The 13996-nt window shown below is 44.3% G+C and overlaps 1 protein-coding gene across 1 annotated transcript in view; it reads left to right on the plus strand.

Annotated features, from left to right (window-relative positions):
- The window catches only part of LOC109864553 (kelch-like protein 3), a 35805-nt gene that overhangs the window by 4351 nt on the left and 17458 nt on the right, over nt 1–13996 (plus strand). Inside the window, exons 4-9 of the mRNA XM_020452401.2 lie at nt 112–233; nt 1401–1563; nt 2761–2870; nt 3516–3632; nt 3869–4018; nt 4151–4268. Of these exons, the coding sequence (XP_020307990.2) occupies nt 112–233; nt 1401–1563; nt 2761–2870; nt 3516–3632; nt 3869–4018; nt 4151–4268 (780 nt within the window). The remainder of the gene's footprint in view (nt 1–111; nt 234–1400; nt 1564–2760; nt 2871–3515; nt 3633–3868; nt 4019–4150; nt 4269–13996) is intronic.

The following is a 13996-nucleotide window of genomic DNA, read 5'->3' on the forward strand; positions in this document are numbered from 1 at the left end:
AAAATGTTGTGAAAGTGAGGCCCGCTTTATTGCAACAGTGAGATGATTGTTTTCCTCTTGTCACATAAAACCTTCTCAAGTGGTTTCTCTCACTATGTGTGTGGTGGACAGGGGACATGAGTGAGAGCAAAGCCCAGCAGGTGGAGATCAGGGATGTGGATGGCCAGACACTTAGGAAGCTGGTGGACTATATCTATACAGCTGAGATTGAAGTAACAGAGAACAACGTTCAGGTGAGCTACAGCGTCCCCATCTGTGTCTCAACCAAGTTAAACTGAGTACAGCATTGGATTCCATGGATCCTTTCATGTTGCTTAAAATTTACCAGCTGTTTAAGTGGCATAGAATTGTCTCCACCTACCCGGGCCTTTCCCTTTCTCCTGCGTTGACAGTCTGCTCCTTCCTTGCTGGTGAGGCCAGTGTTTCAGCAGGCAGGGTATTTCCTGTTATTATTAGCTCAGGAAATGTGCATGGAGCGAGGGGATATCCTCTGTGTTTGCAACATGCCTGCTTAGACGTGTGTTTTAGAATGGCATCCAAGTCTCGTCATAAGACTGGATCATTTTTCATTGTGTGTGTGTGGTGCTACAGTACTTTCTGTGTGGGCTCTCTCAGAATGTGTGGACCACAGCTGCGTAAAACACCCACTATAATAGTCAGCCTGTAGCTCCCTGTTCAGACCTAAAGGCAACAGGCAAAAACATGAATAATCACAGGGCTTTTCAAAGAAGAGCCGAGCTAAGTGACCTAGTTTCTATGTGTTTGCACTGCGTAGGGATGTGGGCAAATGGGAGCGCTGGGCTGCCTGTTAAAGCACACAATAGTACCAACAGACTGGCAGGATGGAGGCTAATAAACCAGAGAAGCCAAATGGCTCCTTTAGAATTGACCAACATATACCACCAGTACATATTATTCCAGTTGTCCGGTTAAAGTCTGAGAAACAGCCAGGGATGCAGAGTTCCCCTGTAAATCCTTGCTGTCCTTGTTTTGTGGTTTTCCCAGTTTAAGCCCTTATCCAGGTAAATATTTGGCTGTTTCCGGCCCTTTGTCCATTCTGAGTCTGGCCTCTGTTTCGGTTGGCTTCTACTTTGGTATTAACTCTAACACTGGAATTAAATTGGAATGAGTCTGCCTCCAAAATATTCTTCAAACCGTTCAATAATATTAAAATCCTCTGAGTTCTAAATAAAAACATGGAGATTTGCTTGGAATTAGAAAAACAAGCACAATGAGATTTGTTCCCTGCTACTGTGTATTCTATTAGTTGTCCTGATGATTGTGTCTTTTATGGGGCCTGCTCTCTCTTTTCTCTCTCTCCCTTTTGTGGGTTGCTTAGATGTCTGTTATGTCTATAGTGTCTCCTGCTCTGTGTTCTGACCTAAGGTGTGTCTCTGTAGGTACTCCTGCCTGCAGCCAGTCTCCTGCAGCTGATGGACGTGAGGCAGGTGTGCTGTGAGTTCCTGCAGAGCCAGCTGCACTCCACCAACTGTCTGGGCATTCGAGCCTTTGCTGACCTCCACACATGCACACAGCTCCTCAATCAGTCCCATGCCTATGCTGGTGAGTGGACTCCCACCTCACTTCTAGGATTCAACAGGCAGAGCATGTGGGAATTAGGGGAGGGGATGGAGAAACTGGCCTCTGTCTTGGTCAGAAGGCAGTTAAAAAGCAAACTGCAGAAGGGTTGTGGCAAAACCAGAATCTCAATACTCGATTTTCCATGGCAAAAGTTTAACCGTGGCGCAGACCAAACTCTGGATCTTCAAAAACCTGCTTTATGTCAAATATTGTGTGCTATAGCTTGAAAACTAAACAAATGTAACTGGATGACAACATAATGATGTTTGTTTCCCCATTCAGGTTTTCTTTCCTTGCCATAATTATTTTATTGTATTGTGATACTGGTTTTGTCGTAACCCTATACTGTACAAAGTTGGCATTTATGATAGGCTACTTTCTACCACTGTAATCTAATCCTTGGGCAGGCCGCCTAAGCTTTTTTTCCGATCACCTAAGTCCAAATTGTAATTTTATTATAATTTAAAAATATATATTTTCGGGATGGAATAATGGTTTCAGAGGACTCAAAGGACTAAAACCAGATAATGGACCTATATATATTTTTTATAATATAATTTTTGAGAACCAACAATCACCAAAATAAAAGCTACACGGGGAGAACTGAAAATTCTAAAAACTATTAATTTATCAGTATTCATTTTGTTATTCTGTTTGAGCAGAAGAACATAGCATTATCCGTGGCAAAATGCATAGAATTGCAGGAAATTCGCTTTAAAACTGCAATTCGCTTTAAAACGGCTAAATATATTCTCAGCTCCATGGAGAAACTTGTGGAATTTCAAAAAATTCTCTACAGTGCCAAGAATGGGGGCTCTAAAATCTTTGCCGACGGCCGACCGCGCTCATTGCCATGCCCCCCTACCACACCCCCTGCCACGCCCACCACCACACCCATTTTTTGTCCAGAAAAAAACCTTTGGAAGTTCTTGATTAAGACTACTGTTAGAAGATATTACCCTTGTCCTGTTTTGAATGGACATTCTTCTTCTAAAGCCCAGTATCCCAGCTAGCTGTCAAGACTGAGTATATCAAATTTGACCTTACATTGTGGAGATGTGGTAAACTACTGGAGCTTGCTGGCCATATGCTGATGACCTTTGTCATTTCTCAGGGGTGTAACATTCTGTGAGAAGCCTAGTTGTGTTGCTTAACCATGTGCTTGTGTTTGTTTAACAGAGCAGCATTTCTCAGAGGTGATGCTGGGAGAGGAGTTCATGGGCCTGTCTCTACAGCAGGTGTGCAGTCTAATCTCCAGCGACAAACTCACCGTGTCCACAGAGGAGAAGGTCAGCCACCAGAACATCCCAAACTTCCCTCTGCTTCTGTTCTGTTCAGTCACACACTGCAGGCTCCTATCCTATCCTATGAAGAGTACTTCACGTCCAATTACTATGCAAGACAAGTGCATTCCAGGAACTCCACTATCTGTGCTATGAATTAGCTCAGGCTCTCAAGCTCTCTCCTCCTGGTCTTATTCAGACGACACTCACCATAACAACAGACTCCTCATGACTCACTCCTGCTGTAGTAGAGGACAGCCATGTCACAAACAGCCTGATCCCCGTCCCAGAGTGACTTACCATAGAGGGAGAGAGAGCTGCTGCTGCCAGTGCTGACCAACCCACTCCAGGCCTCATGCTCCACTTGCTAATGTGCATACAAAGCAAAGCCAACCCACACGTACACACCAACATGACACCAGCCCTGTTTCTAATGTCTCTGCCCCTGTCTCCTGTCTCTTCAATCACGGTTCTGATCCTATCTATCTTCAGGGAACGGAGCAGGTTGGATGAGCTAGAGAGAGAGAGAGAGAGAGAGATATGGCAGATGGCTGTCTGTCTGTGTGTTCAGATAGAGGGGAGTCACAGCACCGGTTAGATCCAGTTCTTGTCCTCCCCCGTAAATGTAATTAACTCTGTTCTCTCTCTCAGGTGTTTGAGGCCATGGTTGCATGGATAAAACACAACAAGGAAGCTCGTCTGGAGCACATGCCAAAGCTGATGGAGCACGTTCGTTTGCCACTACTGTCCAGAGATTACCTGGTGCAGGTGGGTCACACTCATCACCACCATTCATCTTGTTTTTTCACGTAGCATTAATAATGAATCAAGCTCCCAAATTCTCCAGCATAGAAATCATACTGTGAGATGTGAAAACCGGTGTGTATGTTTTATTCCAGATGGTGAACTTGAAAATATTGTACACATTGTGCTTGTTTCATGTGGCTCTATTGTCTTCCTGTCTGTACTTTGTGTGTGCTCACTGTGCTGTGTCTGTGGAGTAGATAGTGGAGGAGGAGGCCTTGATCAAAAACAACAACATCTGCAAGGACTTCCTGATAGAGGCCATGAAGTACCACCTCCTGCCCTCTGATCAGCGCCACCTGATCAAGACTGACCGTACACGCCCACGCACGCCTATCAGCCTGCCCAAGGTCAGACAACACACATATGCGTGCATACACACACACGTACAGACACACACACACTGTTATTTATACACACACTGTTACACACACTGTTACATGTAGCTAAATAGGAGCCCTCTTGTTGTGTGTGTGTGTTAGGTGATGATAGTGGTGGGTGGTCAGGCTCCTAAAGCCATCCGCAGTGTGGAGTGCTATGACTTCAAGGAGGACCGCTGGTACCAGGTTGCTGACCTGCCATCCAGACGCTGTCGAGCAGGTAAACACACTCTGGTCTCTACTACCTCTGAAAATACACACTCCCCTCTGACATTTCTGGTCTGCTGGGGAAACCTAAAAGCCTTTTATTGCAAGGCTATTCAACTATTGTATTATGGGGGCCAGATTGGAAGAAGGTTATTTACAGGGACATTTTCTACATGGGATTACTCTTCCTAAAACCGGTATAAAAACAATGCATTATAATTATAATCTTATAAAGCACTTTTATTTAAATAAAATAAAAATGAACTTAGAGTGAATTTTAAGTGCTTCAAGATTAGCCTAATTCAGTGCATCAAATTGCTTAAACAATGGAACGCATTTGTACTTATAACGCAGTTGACCTGGATCACATTCATTCTTTTTTACTTTCCTGTTCGTTTTACGTACATAACTTCATCTTTTGTTTTCATTTACACACAGAAACCTTTTATGCACAGCATATCTCAGTTGATTAGTTTTTGTGGAGAAGGCTCTCTCCCAGCGCATCAGTAGAGAACAGGTTCCTGTAACAAACTGCACCAGCTCAATGGGGACTTCAACTCATCAAATCTCATTGCAAAGTTAGCTTTCAGTTTGTCTAAAAATGTTGACATTGATCTGTACTGATGATGACTGAATATAGTTGCGCAGTGTAGAGAAATGTAGTGTTTTTTGGGGGCTAAAATCAGAGGAGAAAATAAACTACTTTATATAGAGAAATAAATTTGTTTTATTCATGTGAATAACTGTTTTATCCCTCCCCTGTAGTTCCAAATGAAGTCCATTGAATTGAATGAAGATGTCACTGAAAACACCCCCATCTGATACGAACTCCTCATCAATCATTTGCTAGATATGTGTTGGCTTTCTAGTGGCGGCAATCATGGAGAAAAGCAAATATCTCCTGCCTAAGCTCCCATTTTCTGTAATAAAAAAACAACAACCTTTGTTTAACTAGGTAAGTCAGTTAAAAACAAATTCTAATTTACAATGACGGCCTACCCCGGCTAAACCCGGAAGACGCTGGGCCTATTGCGCGCCGCCCTATGGCACCCCAATCACGGCCGGATGTGATACAGCCTGGTTAGGCTGCTCTCATAGGCTGCTCTCTTGATAATTATTACCTTTTGATGCAAGAAACCTATTTTTTTCTATTTATTTATATAGCCCTTCGTACATCAGCTGATATCTCAAAGTGCTGTACAGAAACCCAGCCTAAAACCCCAAACAGCAAGCAATGCAGGTGTAGAAGCACGGTGGCTAGGAAAAACTCCCTAGAAAGGCCAATACCTAGGAAGAAACCTAGAGAGGAACCAGGCGAATAATGTGAATAACTGTGGGCGGGACTACAGGAAAACAAAGGTTACGTATGTAATTACGGTTACGTGAGCTATTAGATCACTCCAATATGGTATTCTTCTGCTCGGCAGGGTACATTCTGTTTAAGAATTTCAGATTAGTCACATGTACTGGGTAGTGCTGTGGCTGGCCCCCTTAAACAGCTGCCGCCACACTACTCCCTCCTCGTGTCCTTTTCTAGACGCCGTAGATCACCGACAAGAGGATTAGAGTGATCCAATAGCTCGCATATCCGTGGTTAAATATGTAACCTTCGTTATGTAGCACTATATTGGACATTCCAATCTGGTATCACAATACCATATTAATCGGTGAACTAGGCATGGCCAGACGAGCAAAATCCCGTAGGACTGAGCTCAGGGCAGTCATGGTTGCCGTGTGCCTCTATCCCCCTCCAGCGAAGTGGAGGCAACACCCAAAATCCATCCCGACCTGTTTGCGGCAGCAACATTGACTTGATAGTACCTAGCAAAAGTGCTGGATGCCCATCTGGCCAAATACACTTTGAAAGTAGATGACCCTTGACCCGCATCTAGCAGTGATTGTAAAAAGTGTAAAACCGTTTGTACATCACACGACTCGAGGGTAACATTATGACCCTCACACCAAGTACAGAATATGCCCCACCGCATTTGATATGATGCGTTAGTGGAGGAAGCCCTGGCATTCTGCAACTTGTTAACCACTTTGTCCTGAATGCCTAGACTTTCCCAATTTACGCCTCTCAGGAGCCAAGCCCAAAGCTGAAGGCTGCGTGTGTCTGGATGCCAGAGGGTCCCTCGAGCCTGAGAGAGCAGGTCGGGTCTCAGCAGCAGCTGCCATTGGGTCCCAGAGAGGAGGGACAACAGGAGGCTGAACCATGGTCGTCTCGGGAGCATCTTGAACTTGAGCACCTTTAAACATTTGTTGAGGCCGCGCAGGTCCAGGATCGTCCGAAAGCTGCAGTCCTTTTTCGGCACTATGAAATACCTGGAGTAGAACGCACCCAGCCGTTCTAGTGGCTCTACCTTCTTGATTGTGTCCTTGCTCAGAAGCGAGGCTATCTCCAACCGGCATGCCACGAGGTGACCCAGATGCCCCTGTAGGAGGGCGTTCGGCATTAGAACTGGAGTTTGTATGCCCCCAGGACTGTGCCCAGTATCCAGGGAGACTCCACCTAAATCTCCCAGTTTGCCCTTTGGGCCTGGGTGAGATGGCCGAGGCCGACCGCCAGCACCCCGGAGGGGTGCCGGGGCCCCTCCTTCTTAGCCGCATGCCGCTGCTTGTAAGGGTGGTGACGACTCCTGTCCTTGTGGTGTAAAACGCTGGTTCCCATTTCCCTGCCCCTGCTGTCTCAGTAGGGGAGGAGGGTGGCCAAGAAGTTGCTGGAGCCCTCTGGACATCCTGCCCTGTCTTTCAGCTCCTCCGAGGGGCGGTGCTGGTAGGGAGCCCAGTTACCAAGAACTCCTGCAAAGTCTCTCTATTTTTACACAGTTTTGTAGTCTGCTTGATGATGTTGTTGGCCCCTGGCCCAAAGGTGGAACCTGGAGTGAAGGGGAGCTCCAAGAATGTTTTCTGAACTGGCGGTGGCAGTTTAGATTCTGTCAGCCAAAGATGGTGGTGTGAAGTCATCACTGAAGCCGAAGCCTTGCCGTTGGCACATACCATGTCTGTCTGGAGTAGCCTTGACACCTCTGTGACCTCCTTAAGCTCATCACGAACCCCTGGGATGCGAGGGATCAGCAGGGCAAGGTATGATTGCAGCATCATAGCCGCGTTTCCGAGGTGCACTATGATGGAGATGGTACCGAAAGTGCTTTACAGCCGTTCATCACTTACTCTTTATGGTCCTGGTTTGAGGCGAGGCACCTTGCTAATGATCTCCTTGTCAGGGAGGCTGGGGGCAGATGGGGATAAGGAGCCGCTCAGATGGTGCTTCTTCCAGGGCGATAGCCACTCTTGCTAAAAGCTCCCGTGTTGCTCCCGTGGTGCCTCTGTAGCAGTGTTCCCAGCTACAGATGGCGCTGTGGACTGGGTCGATCCCTGATGTGCTCGGAACACTGAAGCACTGTCACCCAACTCCAACTCGTCTGTAGCGCGGAGAGAGAGGGCATCGTCGCCGTCATCACCCCCCCATAAAGCATTCATTTCCTCCCGCAGGCTTTTCGCCGTACGTTTGAGGCAGATCAACTCCTCAGCCGTACTAAGTTTGAAGGGGGCCCCCAAAGTGGCCAAAGGGGTGCTGCCGCGACGACTCATCACCTCAGAGGGGGGAATATGGTCTTCAGATGGGTAGTACTGTACTGGGGCCCTCATCCCCTCCCGGCATGTGTTCTCCAAAGGAGGTGCAGAACAAACAACTGTTGGGTTCTCTAACCAGTCTCCGTGCGTGATCTAACCCAAGACAGGTCATGCAGGCAGAGTGTGCTTCCCCGTAGGCAGGGGTACCCCACATCTCTCACAATGAAACACAATAATAGTTATTTTGTTTCTCTGTGAAAGTGAAGCCAACAGTGGGATATTACTATGTCTCTATACTGTGCAATACTGTATAAGTCAGATACTATAGACCTGCAGTACCAGCCTTAGTGTATGAGACTGAAGGAAAGGAGACGTGAATTGGGTATTTATTTTATTTATTTATTTACCTTTATTTAACCAGGTAGGCAAGTTGAGAACAAGTTCTCATTTACAATTGCGACCTGGCCAAGATAAAGCAAAGCAGTTCGACAGATAAAACGACACAGAGTTACACATGGAGTAAAAACAAACATACAGTCAATAATGCAGTATAAACAAGTCTATATACAATGTGAGCAAATGAGGTGAGAAGGGAGGTAAAGGCAAAAAAGGCCATGATGGCAAAGTAAATACAATATAGCAAGTAAAATACTGGAATGGTAGTTTTGCAATGGAAGAATGTGCAAAGTAGAAATAAAAAAATAATGGGGTGCAAAGGAGCAAAATAAATAAATAAATAAAAATTAAATACAGTTGGGAAAGAGGTAGTTGTTTGGGCTAAATTATAGGTGGGCTATGTACAGGTGCAGGGTATGAACTGCCTGATCGTGGGAGGAGGGGCAGAGCACACAAACTCACACGTTAGCTCAATCTTTGCTTATACAGTGCATTTGGAAAGTATTCAGACCCCTTGACTTTTTCCACATTTTATTACGTTACAGCCTTATTCTAAAATGTATTAAAGAAATGTTTTTCCTGATCAATCTACACACAATACCCCATAATGACAAAGCGAAAACAGGTTTTAAATTTTTTAAATTTGATATATTAAAGATAAAAAATAGAAATACCTTATTTACATAGGTATTCAGACCCTTTGCTTTGAGACTCGAAATTGAGCTCAGGTGCTTCCTGTTTCCATTGATCATCCTTGAGATGTTTCAACAACTTGATTGGAGTCAACCTGTGGTAAATTCAATTGATTGGACATGATTTGGAAAGGCACACACCTGTCCCACAGTTGAGAGTGCATGTCAGAGCAAAAACCAAGCCATGTGGCCAAAGGAATTGTCCTTGGGGCTCTGAGACAGGATTGTGTCGGCACAGATCTGGGGAAGGGTACCAAAACATTTCTGCAGCATTGAAGGTCCCCAAGAACACAGTGGCCTCCATCATTCTTAAATGGAAGAAGTTTGGAACCACCAACACTCTTCCTAGAGCTGGTTGCCTGGACGAACTGAGCAATCTGGGGAGAAGGGCCTTGGTTAGGGAGGTGACAAAGAACACGATGGTCACTCTGACAGAGCTCCAGAGTTCCTCTGTGGAGATGGGAGAATTTTCCAGAAGGACAACGATCTCTGCAGCACTCCACCAATCAGGGCTTTATGGTAGAGTGGCCAGACGGAAGCTGCTCCTCAGTAAAAGGCACATGACAGCCTGCTTGGAATTTTCCAAAAGGCTCTTAAAGGACTCTGATCATGAGAAACAAGATTCTCTAGTCTGATGGAACCAAGATTGAACTCTTTGGCCTGAAAGCCAAGTGTAAAGTCTGGAGGAAACCTGGCACCATCCCTACGGTGAAGCATGGTGGTCGCAGCATCATGCTGTGGGGATATTTTTCAGCTGCAGGGATTTGGGAGACTAGTCAGGATCGAGGGAAAGATGAACGGAGCAAGTACAGAGAGATCCCTGATGAAACTCTGCTCCAGAGCACTCAGAACCTCGGACTGGGGTGCAGGTTCACCTTCCAACAGGACAACGACCCTAAGGACACAGTCAAGACAACTCAGCATTGGCTTCGAGACAAGTCTTTGAATGTCCTTGAGTGGCCCGGCTAGAGACCAGACGTGAACTCGATTGAACATCTCTGGAGAGACCTGAAAATAGCTGTGCAGCGATGCTCCCAATCCCAACCTGAGCTTGAGAGGATCTGCAGAGAAGAATGTGAGAACCTTCCCAAATACAGGTGTGCCAAGCTTGTAGCGTCATACCCAAGAAGACTCGAGGCTGTAATCACTGCCAAAGGTGCTTCAACAAAGTTGAAGCACCTTTGGGTCTGAATACTTATGTTAATGTGATATTTCAGTTTAGAATATTTTATATATTTGCTAAAATGTATAAAAATATATTTTTGCTTTGGTATTGTGTGTAGACTGATGAGGGAAAAAAATGTTTTCATACATTTTAGAACAATGTAATGTAACAAAATGTGGAAAAAGTCAAGGGGTCTGAATACTTTCCGAATGCACTGTACGTGTGAGTCGGCTGTAACTCACGCCACGTTAGTTTATTGTACTATACGTGGGGGTGTTGTCAGGATCTTAAGAGTGTGCTTAGTCCTGTAGTGGTCTCCTCTTGTTAAGCTAGCTACTGCATAGTTCGTTCACTGTGGAACACACAAGGGTCTAGGCAAGATGGCTGCTCCCTGTGAGGGAGAAGTGTGGTGTACCTAGGGACACGTGACTCATTCTCTGGGGAGAACTGCAAGCCCGCCAGAGCGAAACATACACAGACTCCCGATCCTGCGGGGTTAGGTGTGGTCCACAAGCCCGAAGGCTCCACCGGGAGGGTTCCAGTGGACAGACAAGACACAGAAAAGTAGGACAAACCCTCAGCTCCGTAATACGGGTATCGCCCAGGTTGGTACAGTAGTTGCTCCACTAAAAGTTGTGTGATTATGCTGTGGGATTTAGAGGTAATTTGTGGTTTAGTACAGTACCCTGTGTCACCACTTCATTGCTCCAGACAAGCGCAAGGGGGAGTTAGAGCACTGATCATGCTTTTGGGTCCTACTGAGTCACTAACTGACAATGAATGGGCGACATAAACCTAAATAGAAACTGGTAATTGTGCACGACTTCGGTATTACTTACTAACTGTTGTTACACTAAGGTTTTTATTTTATTTAGTGTAGTAGTGTAGGCTACTCCTGACCAGTCACGCTGTACAGCTCCTGAGTCGCACAACGGTCTAAGACACTGCATAGCTGTGCAAGCTGTGTTGCTACAGATGCTGGTTCAATACCCGTGCCATCCTTGTCCAGTAGACTCATGCTGTAGTTTTTTTGTTTCTGTCCCTCTAAAAACTTAAATAAATTATTCCAAATAATAAGTTAGTAACAATGTCTCACCCCATGTTCAAGAATGGCCTTTTTCTTGCTCATTTTGTTATTTGAAAATGAAATCATCTCCAAAATATTATTTTTTAAACAAAGCGATTTATTATCATTTGTTTAGAATTTTATAAAAGCTTATTGGACATTCACACAGACATATTATTAACCATGTTATTAGCAGGACAATATATGTTGGTCATGGCTCCCGAGTGGCGCACAATGGGATTGCCTTGCAGTTCTCCAGCTGTATCCACTGAAAGCCCGCAAGGTTCAAGGCACGAGGGCAGATGGCACGGGCTGGGCCGCAGAGCCGGGCCCATGGGGAAGGGAGGGGTGATGGACACTGGCAACACTTTAAGGGGCATTGCACTAATAATGGCGCTGACTAGGGAAACGTTCCCGCTGTTCTTTTCTTAGTGCCAGTCTGCACGTTCAAACTATAACAGTGTAACTAATAATGGCATTTTTATGCTTTCGTTAATAAAATAATTATACAAATATTATTTCAAAATGCCGATGTTTATTTAGTGGATCCATAAGAAAATACTATGGGAATAAATATCACTGAATTACAGAAATATCCTCCAGTGCTCTAAATATATTATTGGCAGAGAGACGTCATAATTTTTCAATATACTGTAGGCCTACCGTAGGCAACTTGAGTCTCATCAGTGTTGAGTAATGTGGTGTAGGTCTTATTTATTTAAATAGCATATTGAAGTTAGAAGTAATAGGATTTGAATAGCCTACAACTATTCTTTGCAATGTTATACACTGCTCTGAGACAAGCATGGGGACTGGTCTTGATAAATCAATTAGATTTTTATTTATCTCTGTTTGGGTATTGTTTGGGTATTGGTTAGACCTGAATTAGGATATTATAGTGTAACCTTTATTTAACTAGGCAAGTCGGTTAAGAACAAATTCTTATTTACAGGGACAGCCTATTCCTTCCTCCCCGTCAGAGAATTGAACCCCGATCTCCCACATGCCCACATGATATGAGGATTCTTTAGCTAAATAGCCCAGTACTGTACACCCAACCGTCACGTTGTACAGCGCCATATTTTCCATTCCATCCTAACGGAAACACAGAGGGTTTTCTTACAAAAAAAGGTTTTAAATTCTCCAGTACAGCCACTATTGAAGGCTATCAAATGCTTTTCAAAGATGCCCTCTGGTGGTCAAACTAGCATTAACTAGCATTAATGGTACCAGTGGTTCACACTTAAATAACGTGCCATAGAATTCTGCGGCACTATGCCGCAGTACGCTGCAACTTTTAAAGGACGAACCGCTGTCACAAGTAAAGTCTTGACGTCCGGATGAAAAGTGTGCCCAAAGTAAACTGCCTGTTACTAGGATAAAGTAAATTGCCTGTTACTAAGCTAGGATATGCATATAATTGATAGATTTGGATAGAAAACACTCTAACACTGTTAAAATAATGTATGTGAGTATAACAGAACTGATTTGGCAGGCGAAACCCCGAGGACAAACCATCCAGGGGAAAATAAAAAATTGAGGTCATAGGATTTCCCAATGGTTTTCTATGGGAAACCCTATTTATGAGAAACCTGGTTGCTGTTCCCATGGCTTCCACTAGATGTCAACAGTCTTTAGAAATTGGTCGATGTTTGTCTTTTGAGAAATGAAGAAGTAGTGCTATTCATTCCATGTGTCACTCTGAAGGTCCCTACTATTTTGGTGTGCGTGAACAGGAACGTGCTCCGTGTTATTTTTCTTCGGTATTGGAAACAGATTATCCCATCTTGAATTTGATCAATTATTAACTTTTTACTTTTTGTAGTCATGTTGGGTGAGTCGGAACCGGTGTATTTCTGAATTAAACACGCCAAATAAATTGACATTTTGGGGAGATAAAAAAGGAATTTATCGAACAAAATGACCATTCATTGTGTCACTGAGACATTTGGGATTGCAAAAAGAAGATCTTCAAAGGTAAGGTATTTATTATATAGTTATTTCTGACTTTTGTGTCGCAAATGATTTTCATGTGCTTGTATGCGGGGCGCTGTCCTCAGATAATCGCATGGTCTGCTTTCGCCGTAAAGCCTTTTTGAAATCTGACACAGCGGCTGGATTAAGTTAAGCTTTATTTTGATGTATTACGCTTATATTTTTGTGAATGTTGAATATTGATATTCCTGTAGTTTGAATTTGGCGCCCTGCAATTTCACTGGATGTTGTCAAATCGATCCTGCTAACGGGAATGGCGCGTGAAGGGATCACTAAGAGGCTAAATACAAGGACAAAACCCAAACGAGATGGCACAAGCCAAACTGAGTGGGGGGACTACAAAGCACCTTGATGGAGAGGCTAGCTGCTCCAAGTTATTGAATAGCTGTGGGTATACTTCTGCCCTTATAGACTCTAACATAGAGCCCTTACCAAGCTAATCATCTTTGGAATGAGCCGAGAAAAGGAAGAGGTGGGAGTAGAGCGGCGGCAGCTACAGTGCCTTGCGAAAGTATTCGGCCCCATTGAACTTTACGACCTTTTGCCACATTTCAGGCTTCAAACATAAAGATATAAAACTGTATTTTTTTGTGAAGAATCAACAACAAGTGGAACACAATCATGAAGTGGAACGACATTTATTGGATATTTCAAACTTTTTTTAACAAATCAAAAACTGAAATATTGGGCGTGCAAAATTATTCAGCCCCCTTAAGTTAATACTTTGTAGCGCCACCTTTTGCTGCGATTACAGCTGTAAGTCGCTTGGGGAAAGTATCTATCAGTTTTGCACATCGAGAGACTGAAATATTTTCCCATTCCTCCTTGCAAAACAGCTCGAGCTCAGTGAG

The sequence above is a fragment of the Oncorhynchus kisutch genome, linkage group LG19 (assembly GCF_002021735.2).
Source record: "Oncorhynchus kisutch isolate 150728-3 linkage group LG19, Okis_V2, whole genome shotgun sequence".
Taxonomy (NCBI): Eukaryota; Metazoa; Chordata; class Actinopteri; order Salmoniformes; family Salmonidae; genus Oncorhynchus; species Oncorhynchus kisutch.